The sequence below is a fragment of the Athene noctua genome, chromosome 2, assembly GCF_965140245.1.
Source record: "Athene noctua chromosome 2, bAthNoc1.hap1.1, whole genome shotgun sequence".
Taxonomy (NCBI): domain Eukaryota; kingdom Metazoa; phylum Chordata; class Aves; order Strigiformes; family Strigidae; genus Athene; species Athene noctua.
In genome coordinates, this window is record NC_134038.1 from 113,033,825 (window position 1) to 113,051,936 (window position 18,112).

Sequence of the window (18,112 nt, forward strand, 5' to 3'; positions counted from 1 at the left end):
GCAATATCCTGAGAAAATTTTTCATCTTGGATGAAAACACAGGATATATTTCTTTTCTGGAGCTCTTCCAGATAAATGTTTGGAGGGAAAAAACATGTCTTGAGTGAGATTTTCATGGGACTTGGGTAACTATTTCTGAGCTAAGTAAGAGAAGTTGTTTGCATAACCTCATTCTTTGTTTCTGGAGCTATGTTTTTGCTTTTGTGGAAGGCAACAAGCTGTAATTTCTCTGTCCTGAAAGGGACACTGGAATACGAGCTCTATATTTCTACAGAGCTGCCATATATTTTGAATGCATTTACAGAGCAGTTCAGGACTTGCATTTTCCCTCAAAGAAATATATGTGACATTGGATACCATGTGCTATATGCACCTTTTTTTCCAGTCTGAATAATCAAAGCAGAAAAAAGATTTGTGCAATTTTATGTCTTATTTGCAGATAAAGATTACTTAGCTTTGACTGGTTTAATCTTTATTTTTCATGCACTTAATTGGTAAATAATAATGAATATCTCCCCAGCTGTTCTTCAGCACCACTTCTCCTAGTATTAGTGGGAAGAGAAAATGATTAGAAAGAGATTTAAGGAAAGTCATGAACCAATGATTTCTGCAACATACATTCATTTCACCTTTGACCCTCAGCAATTTCAACTCCCTAAATGCTGCAGACTTTCCTATCAGTTCCAGCCTGGCCAAGACAGCATGCCATCACATTGCTCTTGTTACTTAGTTTGGGGCTATAACTCTCATTTGACATTTTACAATGTCATATACAAATTTATTTGGTCTCCATGACATGAACAAGTTTCTTTATTATTATATTTTCCGCTCTTAACTTGCAGCAAAGACCCCAAAATTTCATTCCATCTGTCAGTGAAATTGTTAATAATAGAAGGTTTCATTTCTAATTTAACGGACTCCAATCACACCATCAGCTATCTTTAAAAGTTTTACATTGTGGAAAAATGTCAAAACTATTACAACTGCCAGGAATTATAGAGCAAGATGTTCACGTGACCAAAGGGTACAAATATAGTTACCATGCTACATCCATAAAGGACATGGCTTTAGGCACAATGTAAGCTCTTCCATTCAAAGACACTAAAAACGACTCGATTTCCTACAAAACTGTATTTCCCTTAATTCAAAACTTTTTTTTTTTTAGAAAAAAAAAATCAAATGCAGCAGTTAGATTCTCTTTAATGAGTTGGAGCTTTTAAAAAAAATTACACGCACAGTTAAGCACAGATACTCTAAGAAAATAATCCATATTTCAGGATGAAAGCAAGAACATTCTTTCAAATGCACATTTTCTTTAGTAGGCTATAGATTGTTGTCTTGACTGCCCTTCATATATGGTAATCAAGATAGATGTTGGAGATGTTACAAGAAAGAGCAGTAAACACCAAAGAAAGTAGCCTAGATAAATCTTCAGCATAAATAAACCTCAGTTGGTAGGGAGCCAAACAGAGTAATCAGCAAGCGACCTGCGTTAAATTAGGTCATACTCTCTCTCTTCTGTCATGAAAACAACTACTGTGAAAGACCTTTAATGTATTTAAAATCCCAGTGGATTTATTGACAGTACCTTTGTCTGGACCATGCCTGGTCTCTGGTCCCTCAAGTGCTCCAGGGTAGCAGCAATATCAATCTCTTTAGCACCTGCAACAAACCACAAATTGGGCTGAGTTCAGAGCACAAGATAATCCATGCTGCATCTGTCAATCTCTTGCTATCGGGTTCCCTTTGGGCTAACAGTCCAATTGAAAATTATTACATCCATCTCTCAGCAGACTTGGCAGGCAGCTGCAATTTTTGTGCTCATATAGAAAAATAAGAGGTTGGGGCAGCTTTTATTAACATTAATTCAAGAAAAGCCAGAGAAAAACAAATTCTTAAAAATGCCTCTGCACCTAAAGCAGAATATATTTTGCAGAACCTAAGGGTCCATCGTGGCAATGCCATCAAGTGCCCCTTTGCCACTTCTAAGAGTATGCACTGAATTAAGGGCCCGAACCACACAAAGATTTATGCTGTTAAAACAAGATTTATGCTGTTAAAACAAGATTTAGGTGAACTTTTGTCACCTGCAGCTGAGATCCAGAAAAACTGTGGCTTCCCAGTTCAGGACCTGCCACACCATCTTGCTGTGTGATCACTGTTTCACCTGGCAAATCTATGGCATTGTCTTTACATTATACTTTGGGTGTCTGGATACCACTGCTGTGTAGTGATTTGCAGCACCAGGATGCAGAAAATACACACACACAGCCTAAGGGCTGTGGGGACTGGCTCCCCTCCTCAGTGCAAGTGTAGAGATCAAAGCAAGTCCTTGTGCTTCTCACTTTTCTTAAAATAACTCAGAACCTGGAGAAACAAAGGGGACAGGGAAGTCCTCAACTGTGTCCAGTTTAAGATGTTTAAGACCACCCCCTTCATTTTCCTTAAGTGCCTAACTCGATACATGTTTTTTTAAGGGATTGAGAAGAAATCAGGATTTTGGTCCCTCCTGTATGAACTTCAAGAGTAGAACCCTGGCTGGAAATCCTTCTAGCTGAGAAGTTCAGCTACAGAGTTTGGCTCTCTTGCATCTTGCAAGAAGATCACACAGTGTCAAAGCATCAGGCAGATGGGCAGAGGGTCATCCTAGCCCCATCTCTGCTCCCCTGTCCCCTACTGCCCTGGTTGCCTGTGTATCCTAGGGCAGATGTGGGTCCACAGCTTGTGAAGCTTAGAAAGATGCTGACCTCAGGTCTCTCCTCTTTTGTACACTTTAAATATTAGATGGTTTATTCAGGACAGGGATTGGCTAAAATTCTGAAATCTGCTGTACTTTAAAGGATACTCAGTGACATGCTCTGAAGACCATGGCCTTTTGATGTGCAATTTGACAACCATTTCCTATTGCATGGCCCTAGGAATCTCCTGGCCCAGCTTGTAACAATTTGGGACTTCCTTCTAGAGGCATTTAAATCTCCCCAATTATTCACAGGGGTCTTGGCATCTAACTTGTGGGCCATGCACCTAAAGCATTGCTGCTGCAATAGCAAACTTTTACACATCTAGAACATATACTTGTTTAATTCCCAGGACTGGATTTGGAGGATTAAGCACAATGCTTATGACTCTTTCTACAACCTCTATAATTTAAGGGCTTAAGTGAAACTGTAATTAGGTTCATGTCAATGTAAACATCATGCACCTCCTCATTTACCCAACTCGACTTTATAGCTCAGCACCATCTTTTAAAAAATTCAGAAAAGCAACTAATAGTAAATGATTTAATTTGGTTTCCTTTGATAAAAGATATGAGAAGATATTTAAAAATAACATCAGCTCTACAATAATTGATTTGCAATATGTTCTTCATATTAATGAAAATATGTTCTTCAGCTGTATCAGAAATTAAATTAATTCATTCAGTAAATATAACAGTGACAACTCAGAAAAGGGATCTGACAGATACTTTTGCTAATTACCATGGGTTGGGGCACTGTATGGATTTTGCTTCCTCCACCATCCCCCCGCATTGTAATGGAATTTACATGGACGAGCTTTGTAAAAAATAGGAAGTTTTAGTTTAAAATACAAAACCCCAAACCTCCTTACAGTGAAGCAAAGCAATGCATACTCACATATGCTGTAAAGTCTGATAACAGTGACAGCAATTATACCTTAAGTCTGTTGCAGGTTCTGCAGTGGCAGGTCATCTGGAAAGCATCAGTAAGGGTACACTCTTTGTAAGCCCTAGCACTGGTGTAACACAGTAGCTCATTTCAGTGTTTAGTCTCACACAAGAACATGCAATTAGGTGGGATTTTCCTGTTCCACCACAGATGCCCATGGGTGCAGAGTTGTGTGAGCACCACACACACTTTACAGCCTTACTTGTGGCCCCATTAGATTACCAGGAATTAAAATGTCCCAGTAGCATCTTGTCTCAATATAAGAGGAATTCTCGCTTTCAGAATTAAGATATGAGAAAACTTTAAGACACCCACATACAAGGATGAGGTTAACCACAGTCGTGAGCTGGCCTTCAAGGTGTGCTGCAAGAATGAACCTGGAGATCCTCCAAGTGGAGCTGTGAGGCTTGAGTAGCACATGGGCTTCCCCATGGCTGCAACCATGTATGTCCCCCCTCCAGTGAGGGATGGTCTCTATTTGAAAATACTCTAGCCTCCGGACAAAAGGGAAAAGGTTCATGACAAGACGTAGTAATACCCTTTAATGGCCAGATGGGCTTCCGAGCTTACCTTTGAAAGAGTTAATTCCTCCATTTCTGTGATGCAGATTACAGGCATTTACTACGAACTCATGCTTGCTTTTTTATCATCATTAACTAAATGACATGCCTAATAGTATGAACAATGCCTGATTATAAAATCCTGATTTAGCAAAACACCAAAGCATATGCTTGCATCGGAACGTAAGAACAGTCCTGGTGGGCCAGTGTGCTTAATGAGAAGGTTGTTTTCAAGTGTTTTGTCAGTAGAAGTCCCTGAAACATCAGTTTTTACTGAGTAGTGTCCCCTAGCCCATAGGTTGTGATCAGTATGTCACCCACAAGCACTCTGATGTCCTCAGCTATAGTTAATTAAAAGGAAAAGGAGAGCAAAGTATGATTTTGCCCAAATCACGTGTCTTGTTGAGAGGCCACAGGGTTAGATGCAAGGCGAAGCAGAGGCAGAGATTGGTTTACCCCCCCTTTTTTCTGTTTCTGAATACCTCTGATACTATGGTGATTGGAACTACCTAAGTGCCTAGAGAGGCTGATCAACAGAACTTAGTGCTGCAAAGATGGGCAGCTGTTTTGGAAGAAAAGTTATCTTGGAACAAGAAAATTAACAGCAAAAGGATGCAATAATGACATAGGATAAAGACAGCATGACTTGTTTTCTCTCTATATGTGCAAACCTCTCTTCCTCTTCCGCATCCATCACTACATGTTTTGCACCTATTCCCTTACTGTGCCTAATTAAAACAAATTCAAATATACATTACTAGTCAACTATTAAATCTCATTTTGTGATGAGGGGTTTTTTTTGGGTTTTTTTTGTATTCAAACTTATGCTAGATTGCTGTCATATTACCTAAATTCATCTCACTTCCACTGATGTAGAAAGTTCTCCGGTGACAGAAACGGACAAAGGAAGATATTTTCAAGGCAAAAAGGGATGTCTGAACCTAACCTGCCTTCAGAGGTGAGAGAAGCTCAGTTTTTAACTGTAGTGTGAGCTTTCAACTCTCTTTGACATTATTTTGTTGAAATCTGACACAAGCTCAACATCTTCTTTGCCACGCTGAGGCTTTCCCTTTAATCTGAGAGTACAACAGTATGGCATAACATTCTGTAGTATTCAATAACAGTTTATTTATGCTTTTGAGCCCTTCAGGTGAAAAAAAATAAAATGTATGCTACCTGACATTGGGAGAGAGGGATACTGCATCTAAGGATGAGTGTCAAATCATGCTCTTACTGAGATGGCCGCAAAATATCCCCACACTGCTAAGGATTTTAAACATTGCTTATCTGGAAAGCCCACATACAAACTAAACTTGATGCAGAGGTTTAGAGTGAAAGCTAGTAAGAACTTGATCCACTGATTCCATGGATGTGTTTTGTTCAGGCTATTAAACTAAGAAGTACAGTAACAGATGAAGATGTCAATTCATTGTCATACTACAAATAATCTAGAGGAAGGGTTAAAAATACTAGGCTGGAGAGCACTGAAAACTGGAAAAGGGAATACAAAATATGTCAAAAAGGCAGTATTTTCTATCTTTTCTCCCCACTAATATGTATCTATCTGCTTAACAGTACTACTGGTTTCAGAAAATAAAGAGGGGGATAAAAGAGGAAGCATTTAAAGAATAAAGAACTGCCTTCTCACCTTTTGACTGTATTTTACGCAGCAGGGAATAAATTTGGTTTGTGTTTGTGACAGGTACCTTTTTCACAATGGATTTCATTGCTTGTTTTAAATGAACATAGGAATGTAACAGTGTGAGACTGAGCTAATGTTGTACCAGCAGTATTGTGAAAAATGACTGTGCAATGTGTTTTTTTTTTTTTTTAACAGAACATGCATTTGCAGTAAACTCACCATGAGCCAGATACTAGCCTTCTCCCTGCCCTTAGCAGCTCAGTGAGCTAGCTGAGTAAATACCTCCAAAGCACTTCCACACCACTGCAAGCCAGATTTTAACTTCAGTAATTAACTATCATCTTCCTAAAGGCTTGAAGCATTCACAGTAAGTGCACAACAACTCACATCAGGAACATTAACTGGATAAACTAAAAGAAAACAAGAGAAGATGCGAGCTGAATGATATTTTGCCCCCAAGGACAGAAGCGGTTTCTGAAGTTTACGGTCATAATCTTTGCAACCCCTTCTCTCCCCGCAGGCACCAATGCAGGATGCACGCTAGCACTTAACAGCTGGTGCTCCTGATTAGCAGATCTCAAGGGGTTAAAATGTTTGCCCTTAGATAGTCGCATAGGTGGAGTACTCACCATGTCATAAAAACATGGGTAAAAGTTGAATTCCCTCTTCCTCCTGCAATAAATAATGAGCTAACCAAACTCTTCTCTGCTGCAAAATAGGCTCCATGAGGTGACCAGCAACAGCTCTCAATATTTAAAATCATCATGAATTACTTAATGTTAGTTTTATGACTATAATAATGAAATCTTCCCTCTCTTCTGGTCCCCCTAAACATGGCAGGGGATCTATTTTGATAAGCACAAAACACATGAGAAACATTCTGTGGAGGATAATCCCTTCCACATTGTAGCAGCATTGCTGTCACTGTGATGGTACAGGAATATGACAGACAAAAGTTTGTTGAAAGGTGTATTTAATATATCAGCTGGGAAGAAAAAATGAAAGCATATCACTGAAAAGTGGCTTTCAGGTTCAGCTTGTGCACCTGAAAACATGCTGGGTTTTTTTTGGTTTTTTTTTTTTTTTTTTCCAGTTATAAGAAAAATCAGCATTTGTTACATAAATGTATGAAAGTTTTGGCATAATTAAGGTAAGCTTTGAGATTTTATTTTATGTAATAGGCTTGAACATACTTGCATTGAAAGCAAAGTCAAAAGTCCTATTTTATTCATTACTAAGGAAAACTGAAGCGTAGATTCTGAGACAGAATTTTTTATTAAAGCACAGTATTAAAAGGAATATTTTAGATTCTAGATGCTCTGAATTTTCTGTGTATTTATAAAAATAAAATGATCCTTAAATACTTCATCAAAGCAGTTATTTGTGTGTGTGGGTCTTTTTAAATAACCCAAACTGAAGAATTTTCTTTGTGAATGTTTCACAAATACATATAACTCATAAATATTAAATTAAAAAGGATTTTTCTAGCTGGGAACAACTTTAAGATGTACCAGCATATATCCTCAAAAAGATATGATTATTAGTCTGCAGAACAGCTATAAATTTGTTACTGTGAGTCCTAAAGGATGGCTTGGTCATTAGGGGGCTATGTTTAGATACATTTGAATTCCATTCCAAACTGAGACTCTTGACTTCCTGCACCACTTTGGTTATATCATTAAAATCACCCTATGTTTCACACCATCATTTACAAAATGAACCATTTTTTTCCTGCCTAATAAGTTGTTATGAAGGCAAATCCATTAATAATTACAAGGTACTTGGACACTAGAGAGGTGTGGACCTAGATAGATACTCTATTTTTTTCCAATACCCTTTGCACCTTTCTCAGCCCTCTTTCTGTTCCCCTTGACCACAAAGTGATCACAAAGCTGAATATATGATGTAGAAGTCATGCTGAGTGGTTGTAAATGTGGAATTATTGGCACTCTTACCACTTCTCCTTAAGGAGATGATGATGATCTGTGTGGGAATAAGCATTTATCCCAACAGAAAAAAATTGGGTGCTAAGGGGAATACAAAAATGACCTGTCAAGTGCCTTTCTTTTTGCAGCAGTAAGTATTCAGTTTCATTCTAGTCAGATATTACCTGCTTAATGTATCTTTTTATATTTATTGTATTGTATAGATTTTGAATTAGGCCTTGAAGGGCAAAGGGACTTGTTAGGTCAGATTAAAAACTGGCTTGTTAAAATCTCAAAGGAAGAGTTCCTAATACAGTTCGTTCTGCTGCTTTTGCTAGAAGCTGAAAAAGATCCAATTAGTATTTGCAAGATGCTGCTGATCGGCAGCCTTTTAGCCTCAGAGTCATGGATGGTGCAGTATTCGCAGGCTGTCAGGAGCACTGTGGAAGAACCGCTTGTAATATTATGAAATAGCAAAAATACATGTAAGAAAGAAAATAAGGGCAGAAATACAGTGTCAGCAAGGACAATGAGCTGTCTCATCACAGCGTGTCTGTGTTTAGGAAGAATACAAGTGTTTTCATGTTTGGGTGATGACTGCATGACTCATGCCTAAAAGTGATGCTTCATGGTCAAAACACACTCATGTACAGTGGCTTTATGCTGCCTTTCTTCCCTCCCTGTGTGAGAACTCTGACAAATAGGCTTTCTTGGATTTGTACATTTTCTAGCCCTTTTCTGTTGTTCAGCTTTGCTTTAGCAAGGAGGTAGACAGCGAACTGCAGAGACCCAGGGACAGAAACCTCCTAAAGAAGGACAGACAGTAACTAGATCCAGGTCTGCCAGGAGCCTACTACACAAAAAGGGCCTACCTATACTGCTGGCTGTGATAGTGTATAGAAACAGAAGCAGGTTCTCTGGGGAGTTAGGAGGGCAAATCAGCACTCATGGACTATTATACTGTCACAGCTATGCCATTTCCAATGCCCAAGCTAGCTAGCTGGACATAAGCACAGATATGATATAGATCTGCAATGCTCCTGAAGCCCTAGATGCCTCCAGCTTCCCACTGACAACTTCTAAAGGATGGCTCACGTAGCTGCTCCAGCTTGTGTTTGCCCCATTGAGTACTTAATGTTGCAGTGAAACATTTAATCACACCATATGAGGGGCAAACTCAATCTGATTAAAGAAGAAAGGGTCATAACTAGGGGGAGTGTAACACCACTTCTTTACTGACCATTAGTTTTAATGGCATACTGGTAATATTTACTAACTAGCTTAGTCTCAAAGGCCCAGCCTCATCTCATCTACTCCAGCCATCCTTGAAGTTCGAATCGGAGTTAGTCATCACCTCTCCCAACAGCTAAGAGAGAGAAGTAAAGCTCTGATGGGCAATTCGTTTGCCTAAGAATTATCCTCCAGAGGTGCGTATCGTTCTCTGTTGGTGAATGAGGAGACCTAGACAACTAGGTTAGGTGAGATGCTTAATGCTAGATGCTTTATATGGCTAAAGTTAGCTGGAATGAAGCTGGGTTGAAAAGAGTTGAGTTTCTGCTCTGCAAATTTGGGCTCACAAATGCTAGAATTTGCCAAATCTAACAGTGTTTGAGATCTGTGTTCTGTGTCTGCTGCCTTCACCTCCTCCCTCATCTCCCCAGTTGTTTGGCAATTTCGATGGAAATGACAAAAGAAAAAGCAACATGGAAATACAATGTAAAGATAAACCAGTTGCAGAACAGTGTAGGAAAGGCCATGGCAGTGAAAAATGTGTCATAAGAGTAACTGCTGTTTGTATAGGGCTCTGCTGCAAAGAAACATAGTATTTTCTTCCTTCAACACACGTGGTCTCAGTGCTCACTAAATAAACCACTTGTAAATATCAGAATCAAAAAAGGGAGCTGAACAAAAGACAGAAACTACAAAAATAAAAGCAATTTTCATTTGTAGTTATCCAGATGTCTGCTCCTGTAGCTGCTGGAGTTCTGCTACTCTCCAGGAGGATCATTTGATGCTTTTCATGGAAAGAGAAAAGTGTCAGCAAAAACCTAGTGAGGGACACACTTTTAAAGATAACAAAAAAGATAAATGTATTCAGGCTGGCATTTTCATTAAAAGCTTATTCTCTCTCTGAGATGAACAACATCAGTGTGCATACGTGTATATAGTTAGGGATGGACCCAACATATACCTGAATTGGTGAACTGTCTGTAATTTCAGACAAAATATGTAACTGCTTCTATACACCTAACAATGACCCAAATTAAAATTTCACTACCTTTGTTAAAAAAAACCAAACCAAAACAAAACCAGCACAACAAAAGAACCCAACAGGCAAAGCAAGCATATAAATGGAGAAGTGACCACTCAAAGTAATAAAAATGAAGTAATGAAAATTATTGAGTCATACACACAGTAAGTATACATTACATAATGTCACTGTTTACATTTTTTATATTAATACTTGAAAACTGCATGTTATAAATGTATAAATGTAAGTGATATGGCTTAGTCAGTATACAATCCAAAGGAAGGTGATACTGAAGATGAAACACCTAGGAACAGCCTAATATTTTAAAAACTGCTACATGCTTCTAAGCTCACACTGATTTTAACAGTCTTGCAGGAATAGACATTCACTACTGACATGTCAGCTTTTAAGCTAATATCCGTTGTCAATGCAGAAAAAACCATGCAGAAACCACTCACTGTAACTGAATGCAAATGGATGTTAATTTGAGGACCAATCCTTCCTTAATTCCACTGTGCACGAGAATATGTCACATCACATTCTATACCATATAGGTATTGTTTCTCTTTTACATCTAGATTTCCTCCATCCTCCACAGAAGTTAAAAGTAAAAGGAATATGCCTAAATTACTACATGCAAGAAATAGAAATTAATGAGTTATATTCCACACGGAGTAAGATATCCCATAATCACCTATGGTCACTCCACAAAATACCAGTGAACACATCAAAATTCAACTTACACATGCACATGCACACATAAAATACAAAGTGTATACATAGTAGGAATTGTGGATGTGCTGCTACTGCCTACTTATAGGTGCTTCTCAGTATCAGCTCCCATAAAGTTCTACACTATTTGCTTTAGTACCCCTTCCAGAAACTACCGGTGAATTACCTTAAAGGCACTTTATCTCCACATGCCGATTCAAACATGAACAAAGTTAAGAGGCTGATTGCAAATATGACATTTCTGAAAACATGCCTCAGTTGGTCCTAAAAAATCCTGGGAGTCCCCTTTGGAAAAGGTGAATTTTCTTTACAGGGGACACAGAAGCTCGCCCACGTGAATCTATTAAATTGTAAGAACTATATTTTACATCACTTTCATTTTACGTCGCATGTAGGTGGCAATGCTTTCACAAGACAGTACATGGAGTGACCTGAATAAAAGATGCAACTATTATGGATTCATTCTTTAACAAAGTTTATCCTTAAAAGTGACTAAACTGGTCTGGCTATAGAAGCTGTGGAATAATTACACTTTAGTTAGGTAATATACATTGTACCCTTTACAGCCAGAAGACTACCATCTGGTCAATTAAACACTTCTCTTCAAATCCTTCTATGGACTGCTGCATGAGATTAGCTACAAAAAAAGTAGTTCTTCACTCTGTGTATAAACCTCCTTTTCCAAACATTTGCCCAGCTGCTTCTCAAACTGATAGCACAGTACTTCTATGACCAGCTTTTCCACTTTTCCATATTCTAACCTACCCATTGTGTGAAAAAATGCCATCCAAATTCCTTATCTGCTTGTCTCCTCCTTAGTTTCAGTCAATGACCTCTTGTTTTCAAATTAGTCACTATCTCAAGCTGCTTACTGACATCAATACATTCCTTTCAGGGTCTTCTAACGCTCTATGGGGACCCCCCTTCGTGCTCCCTTTCCCAAGGAATAGCCCATGTCTGATCAGTCTGTCTTCACAATTCATTTGCCCCAAACCCTGAATAATTAAGATTGCTTTCTACCACTCGTTGCCAGTAAAATCACCAAAACAGCAAATAACTCCATACATATGGCATTGTAGAGTAATCCCTGACCATTAAACTATATAAAAAAGAAAAAAGCCAATGAAATTACGTCAATAACTTGTTTGCTTTTTGTTTGAAATCTCTATATACCACATGTACCATCTAGAAATGCAGTCCACACAACACACACTAAGAAACATAAGCCAACAACACTCTCCCTGTGGTCACTATTTCAGAACAGAAGCTTGTAGAACATGCTACATTTTAATCTTAATTTTATGAACTATTAATTGATGACTACAGAGTGTCAATAATGGGTCAAAAGCTTTAAAGCTTTATATGTTAAAATGTGTCTTGCAAAGAAAATAAACACAGTTTTAAACAGCTTGTTCTAAATAGTGAGTTTGCTGAGCATCACAGGCTGGACCGTGAAAAACTGTCCTATACATTCCCTATACACTTTTGCATGTAGCTGGGGGCCCAGCTCTCATTGTGATTAATTATCTGCTGGGAAAGGCTGCAAGAATGAGCACTATTTGCCTAATTGTGTTTCCAGGGTAACTCATTACATAAAAGTTACAATACATAAACGCAGCTCATTTGAAAAAACGGCCTTATAACATACAATATGCTTACATGGACACTAAGAACTTCCTTCAGAAACTGAAATAGCAACATTTCAGATTTACATGGTTAGCATTATTGTTGCTGAGATCTGGGGCAGTCTTGTGGATAGCACAGTAGTGCACAAGCAAAACCTATATTTTTTTTGCTTTACCAGCCTGCTTTTTTTTCCCTTTTTCCTACAGATAATAACCTATCTCACCCAAATCTCAAAGAGCAGCAATGATTGATTCAAATTTAGAATATGAAAACAATTAGATTTTTAAGTCCTGAATTTTTCTGCTGTAAAGTTTTCTCCAGAATACCACCTATTTCTAATCCCACTTCTTGCTCTCTTACCATTAAATACCATTTAAAAAAAAAAAAGTAATCTCCCTTTTACACTATATATTCTCTCAGCATGACATGTAGTATGTTGTTTTATTTTCATGGGAGAAACTGGATCCTGGGCTGAAAAAATATTCCCTTGTTCAGCAAGTGCATGTCAGAAATAGTCTGCTCTAGACTTGTATCAGCACAAATGAACAATAGAATTTTCTCAGACTTTGCATAAGGACTCAAAAATAAGCAGCTTGAATCCATTTTAACACAAATATGGGCAAGCATTTTCTTTCATAAAATCCTTTCAGAGAGGAACTAACCCCACAACTTCATTATGATTGTTAAATCCACACAGCAGATAAGCAAAACCTCAGCAAGGGTTCAGATTAGCCAAAATCATTTGATCACGATGAGTCAGAAGGCGAATTAAGGAATCTTTTGTTTTGCTTTAAAATGTCACGGTATAAACTGCATCTGCTCAGGAGCTGACTCACAAGACCCTCAGACAATAGGGTAGCAGGGGCAAGGAAAGGACTTGGGGAGATAACCTTCGCATCCAGCCCTGTCCAAAGAGTGTGTGCTCATCAATTATAATCCAAGCTTTTGAATGTGAGAGAATAAACCGTTGGTTCGGCTTTGCTAAATCAAATCTTTTTGCTGGGTTTTAGAATTTGGAAATCAATACTTTAAAAGGATTTTAAAATTCATATTCGCCTTCCCTTTGACTCATCTCATTCCAGCTAGTTCAAACACGAGAAAATGGATGGTCAGCAAACCCCAAGCAGCTGCTGGCTGGATTAATATCTAAAAATCAAACTATTATCTATACTATCCAAGCCTCTCAGTTCAGAAAAATTAAAGTGGGAAGACCCATAATCTCATTCTTTTCTTTTTCGTGCCAGAAACACTCAATAAAAATGTCTTGCAATATATCAAACTTCTAGTCACTACAATAAGCCTGCAGGAAAGACAAGAAATGAGAAAATCCTCAACTTTTCTCTAGATCACACAAAAAGAAAAAAACTTGATCAGCTCAGTTACTGTGACTTTGGGGTGAGGAAGGAATATCAAGTAGACTAAATCTAAATCAGTTTATCTTCCCTAGTAACAAAGGATAAAACTTGTAAATGCATCAAGAACTCTGAAATCTTCAGCAGAAATCAGGCTCAGAAAAACAGGCTCTGTCAAAAATCCAGCATGTATTGTTATCTACAAAACCAATCCATTATCATTTCTGTATTGATTTAAATCATGGAAGTGCACATGGAGTTGGAATAAATAATTTCTCAACTTCTCACTTAAAACTAGACCTTGTGCTAGTTGTCTGTCAGGGAAATGAGAGGTGACTTGGTAACTGTCTTTAAGTTGTAACACCCATGAAAAATAGTATAATAGTTAAATAGCTATCATAGTTAAAACACCTTAAATAGTATTTAAAAGTTCTACTGTAAGGCCACATTCAACATCATTTAGTTTTTATTATTACTTGTGATGGGTTTAAGTTCAGGGTCTTGTAACTGCTCTGCATATGAATTTAGCAAGAAAAATAATAATAGTAATAAACTACATGATAAATAGCAGCGTTAAGTTACAGGAACAACTAAACAAAAGGATACATTCAAAACTTTCCACTGACACAACACAGGAATGATAGCACTGAATAGACACGGTTGTTCTCTTGACTGTTCCAGTATCTAATAAGATTATTTAATGTGGCTGTTTGGAGTGAATACACAGATGCAGTCATTACATTTACTGCACAGAGGACAGTGAAATTCATTAAAAACCCAACCCAACAGGAAATCCTTCCTGACGCTGTGCAGAGCCGGAGGGAGTCCCGCAGGCTGGCGCTGTGCGGCTCTCAGAAGTAGCTGGGGGCTGGGGAGGTGTTTGCTGAACGAGGGCTCCTGCGAGCTCCGTGTGAGCTCTTGCATGCTCTCCCACCTGCTCAACCCCCTCTACCAAGTACATCAAGGGGGCATTTCTACCCTCGGTACCGACTTTTACCACCCTGCAAGTGCACTAAATTAGGGTGCTTTTTTTTATATTTAATTCCTGCCTTCTTGAAGGGGTTGGAGCCATCAGACTGACATGGTGGCTGTGAAGCACAAAATCCTCCCCAAGCTGATTTCTTTTTCCCTGGTTTAGGTCCTTTGCTGGTGGTTCTCTGCATCTAAAATAATATGGGGGATGGCAACAGGCAAGACAGTAGAAGATATGAATTTATAACATGTTTAATAGACTCAGTATTAGCCCTAATTCAATGAGCAGTAGGAGAAGAAATTGTAAATGACAAAGGCATTTACAGTCTAAGAGAATGCAGGGAAGTAAATCATTACATGAAAAAGGAGCTCCTTTTCTCAACCTACCCTATTAAAAGCCCCACTAAAGAGCCAAGGCATTTATTGATTGCTTTCTACTTTCCCACTGCCGAAACTAAGTACTCCTCTATTTACTTTGATTTAAAAATGCATTATTGTCTACTTTCTAATAAACCAGACAGTGGAACAAGAAACTCAAATTATTCTAAGTTTATTCTTAAAAGTCCGTGTTTTTTTTTTGTTTTTGTTTTGTTTTTTTTTTTTTTTTGAAAGACTGAAGGCCTTAATCCTTAAAAGCCTTTTTGAAAGAAATGTTACTAGATGCTGGCCTTGCAGCTGGGCCCAGATTGAAAGTGCACTTACATTTTTATGTTTAGTGCTGAAGGACTCTGAAGTTAGCCCTCGCACTCCACATAAAAGCTTTGGAAAGGGCATTCTTTGCCACTCGTGCAATTCATTCTCTAAGAAAAGGAAATGGAAAGAAAGATTTCATGTCCAGGGCTTCAGGCCTTTGATCATTTGATGAACATTGGATCCTCAACCTGGGCCTCCAGCTTCTCAGGCCAGACAAAGAGGGCCCCGGCCGCACAGGCTGGGCCTCGGTTCCCGCCCGAACAAAACCTTTGGCGGCCGCACAGTGTGACAGCCTGGGAAAGGCCCACCTCAGCAGGGCTGAGATGCCCGCTCTGCCCTTTGATCTTTCATTTAAACCCCAGCCAAAGCACCAGGTCAGGGGATTTCGCGTCGCACACCCCCATGGGCAGAGGGGAGCAGGTCAAGAACAAAATGGGGGTGACCGATCTCCAAAAAGCCCTGTGACGCCTTTCTCTGGCCAGTTTCACATGACTTGTCTGGTATTGTGAAGTGCTAAGCCCACACTTAAAATGGAATTTGACATTACATGGTACAATGGAGTCAATAAATGGCATTCTTCAGTGCTTTTACAACAAAGTCAACCCTCCCTTAAGTGGCGGAAAGCCCCAAGCTAGAAAATACTTCTCATTTACTTCTTTATGCAAGTAAATTGCATATACTTTAAATCTAGTTTTCATTACGGCTTCTCATTGCTGATGACTGAAATGAGCTGAACAAATACCTAACAAAGGTCTACATTAATTTTATGACATACCATTGCTTCTATTTTTAAAGACTAGGTTGTCACGTGGCACGTAACAAGCATTGGAAATATCTCCATATTCCTTCACAGAGTGAAAACCTATTTTCCAACGAGCATGAAAGACTAATCTCATCCCACTGAAAAATTTATTTTCAGTACAGTGCTCAGGAGAAGGCAAACAGTTTCTTTTAACATCAGCAGCAAATTCACATGATGCTCACGGCCAGAAAATTCAGTCCATGTTTGACGAGACATGTTAACAGAATTTGGAGAGGAAAAAAATGATAAACTCTGATTTCTAAAGGGACAGGATGCCACTATGTCCCACAGAACTGGCATCTGCAGGATTCAATAGCAGATGACTGCAAAGCATGTGATTTTTAAACTACATACAAAAATATGTCTATGTTAGTGTATTTTTAAACTACATATAAAAATACGCCTGTTAGAAGATTTTAAACAACTGTAAAGTGATTAGAACTCAAAGGACTAAATATTGTTTCTCTATATAAATTAATATATGTTTTTATAATTAATCCTTTTTCTTTAAATACTCATATGTGTATAATGCCAGATTAAAGTGGTTTAAGAACTCAGGTTAAGCATTAAGAAAGGCAAATGACTATTTTTATTTATTTTCAACCTCACGAGACTTATCTTCCTCTTAAAATGCAGTTCTATGAAACTGTGACACAAATACAGCCAAAGGCATGAGGAAGGGGTACAATATACAAATAAAGTTCACCGTTATGCCTTTTTAACATATGGTCAGGTTTACATGCCCACTTTTACCCTCCTCCCTTTTGAAGACAGTGTTAGTATTAAAAATGTAGTTTAGTTCTAACATACAAAGATTATTTCAGGGTATCTCAAGTACCTCCCACCATGAAACGCTCACCAGTCAATAAAAAGTAAAGGAATGGTCCCAATCTCTAGAGAATCTATAGATTTCATTTTAAACAAACAACAGTATATATTTATCTTGACAGATGATTTCCCACTTCATAAAATTACATCTCACAGATAAAGAAACTAAGGAACAGAAAAGTTAAATAAATTGTTCAATATTGAGCTGATAGTGGCAGAACTGGGAACAGAGCATTAGCTGATATATTTTCAGTGCTCTGTCCTGTTCACTACAGTCTTTTTCCTCCTAAGAGACAAATTTGTGCAGTACATGAGGCCCTGTCTGGTGCCATCTCTTCAAGGCACTATCGTGGCAATAGGCAGCTACAAAAACAAAAGTAATTGCGTTTGACCATTGTGGCTGGGTGGCTGACAGAGGACTGGGAAATAGTCATGAAGCAGCTCAAGATCTAACTCATGTAACCACTAAGTAATGACTGTGCAGCTCCAAGGTACCTTCTTCTAAAATCCGTAATAAGTATTTTAAATGATAAATTTAAAAATTCAAATACTTCTCAACAGCACAAAACCACCTGCTCAGTCACAAAGCATTTATGTTTATGTTTGTTGTTTGAAATTGCTATGAAAATAAAACTTAAAAACGTTCAGGAAAGAGTACCATTTGCCTTTAATTTATTCTCAGATTTTCTGTGAATATTGCTCCCCACGTTGTCATGGTAACACAAGCACACTTTCAGTACCAAGGAAGTAACAAGCCTTTTGATTCTCACCTTTGGCCATTTTATTGAGAACCATGTCAATTAGAATGTAGGTTCCACTTCTTCCCGCACCATCGCTGCCAACAGAAAGGGAAAAAGAAAAAAAAAAGCCCATCAATGTACATCTAGACTCAACACAAAGGTACCTGCCCTTAATTTTCTACTGTTACACGTGGGGGGCGAGTAAAGAACGAATGGCTAAGGTGGGGTACTGAGAGAGGAAGCCTGCACTGAAATAACACAAGCTGTTCATGGAAGATCAACTATCAGCCTGAATGGATAACA

General features: G+C 38.4%; 1 protein-coding gene across 2 annotated transcripts in view; it reads right to left on the bottom strand.

Moving 5' to 3' along the window:
• PTPRN2 (protein tyrosine phosphatase receptor type N2) overlaps positions 1-18,112 on the bottom strand; it is a 685,048-nt gene that overhangs the window by 8,483 nt on the left and 658,453 nt on the right. For both annotated transcript variants that reach the window (XM_074899931.1, XM_074899932.1), the window contains 2 exons: positions 17,840-17,904; positions 1,589-1,662 (listed from right to left, as the gene is read on the bottom strand). In XM_074899931.1, coding sequence (XP_074756032.1) covers positions 1,589-1,662; positions 17,840-17,904 — 139 coding nt within the window. The remainder of the gene's footprint in view (positions 1-1,588; positions 1,663-17,839; positions 17,905-18,112) is intronic.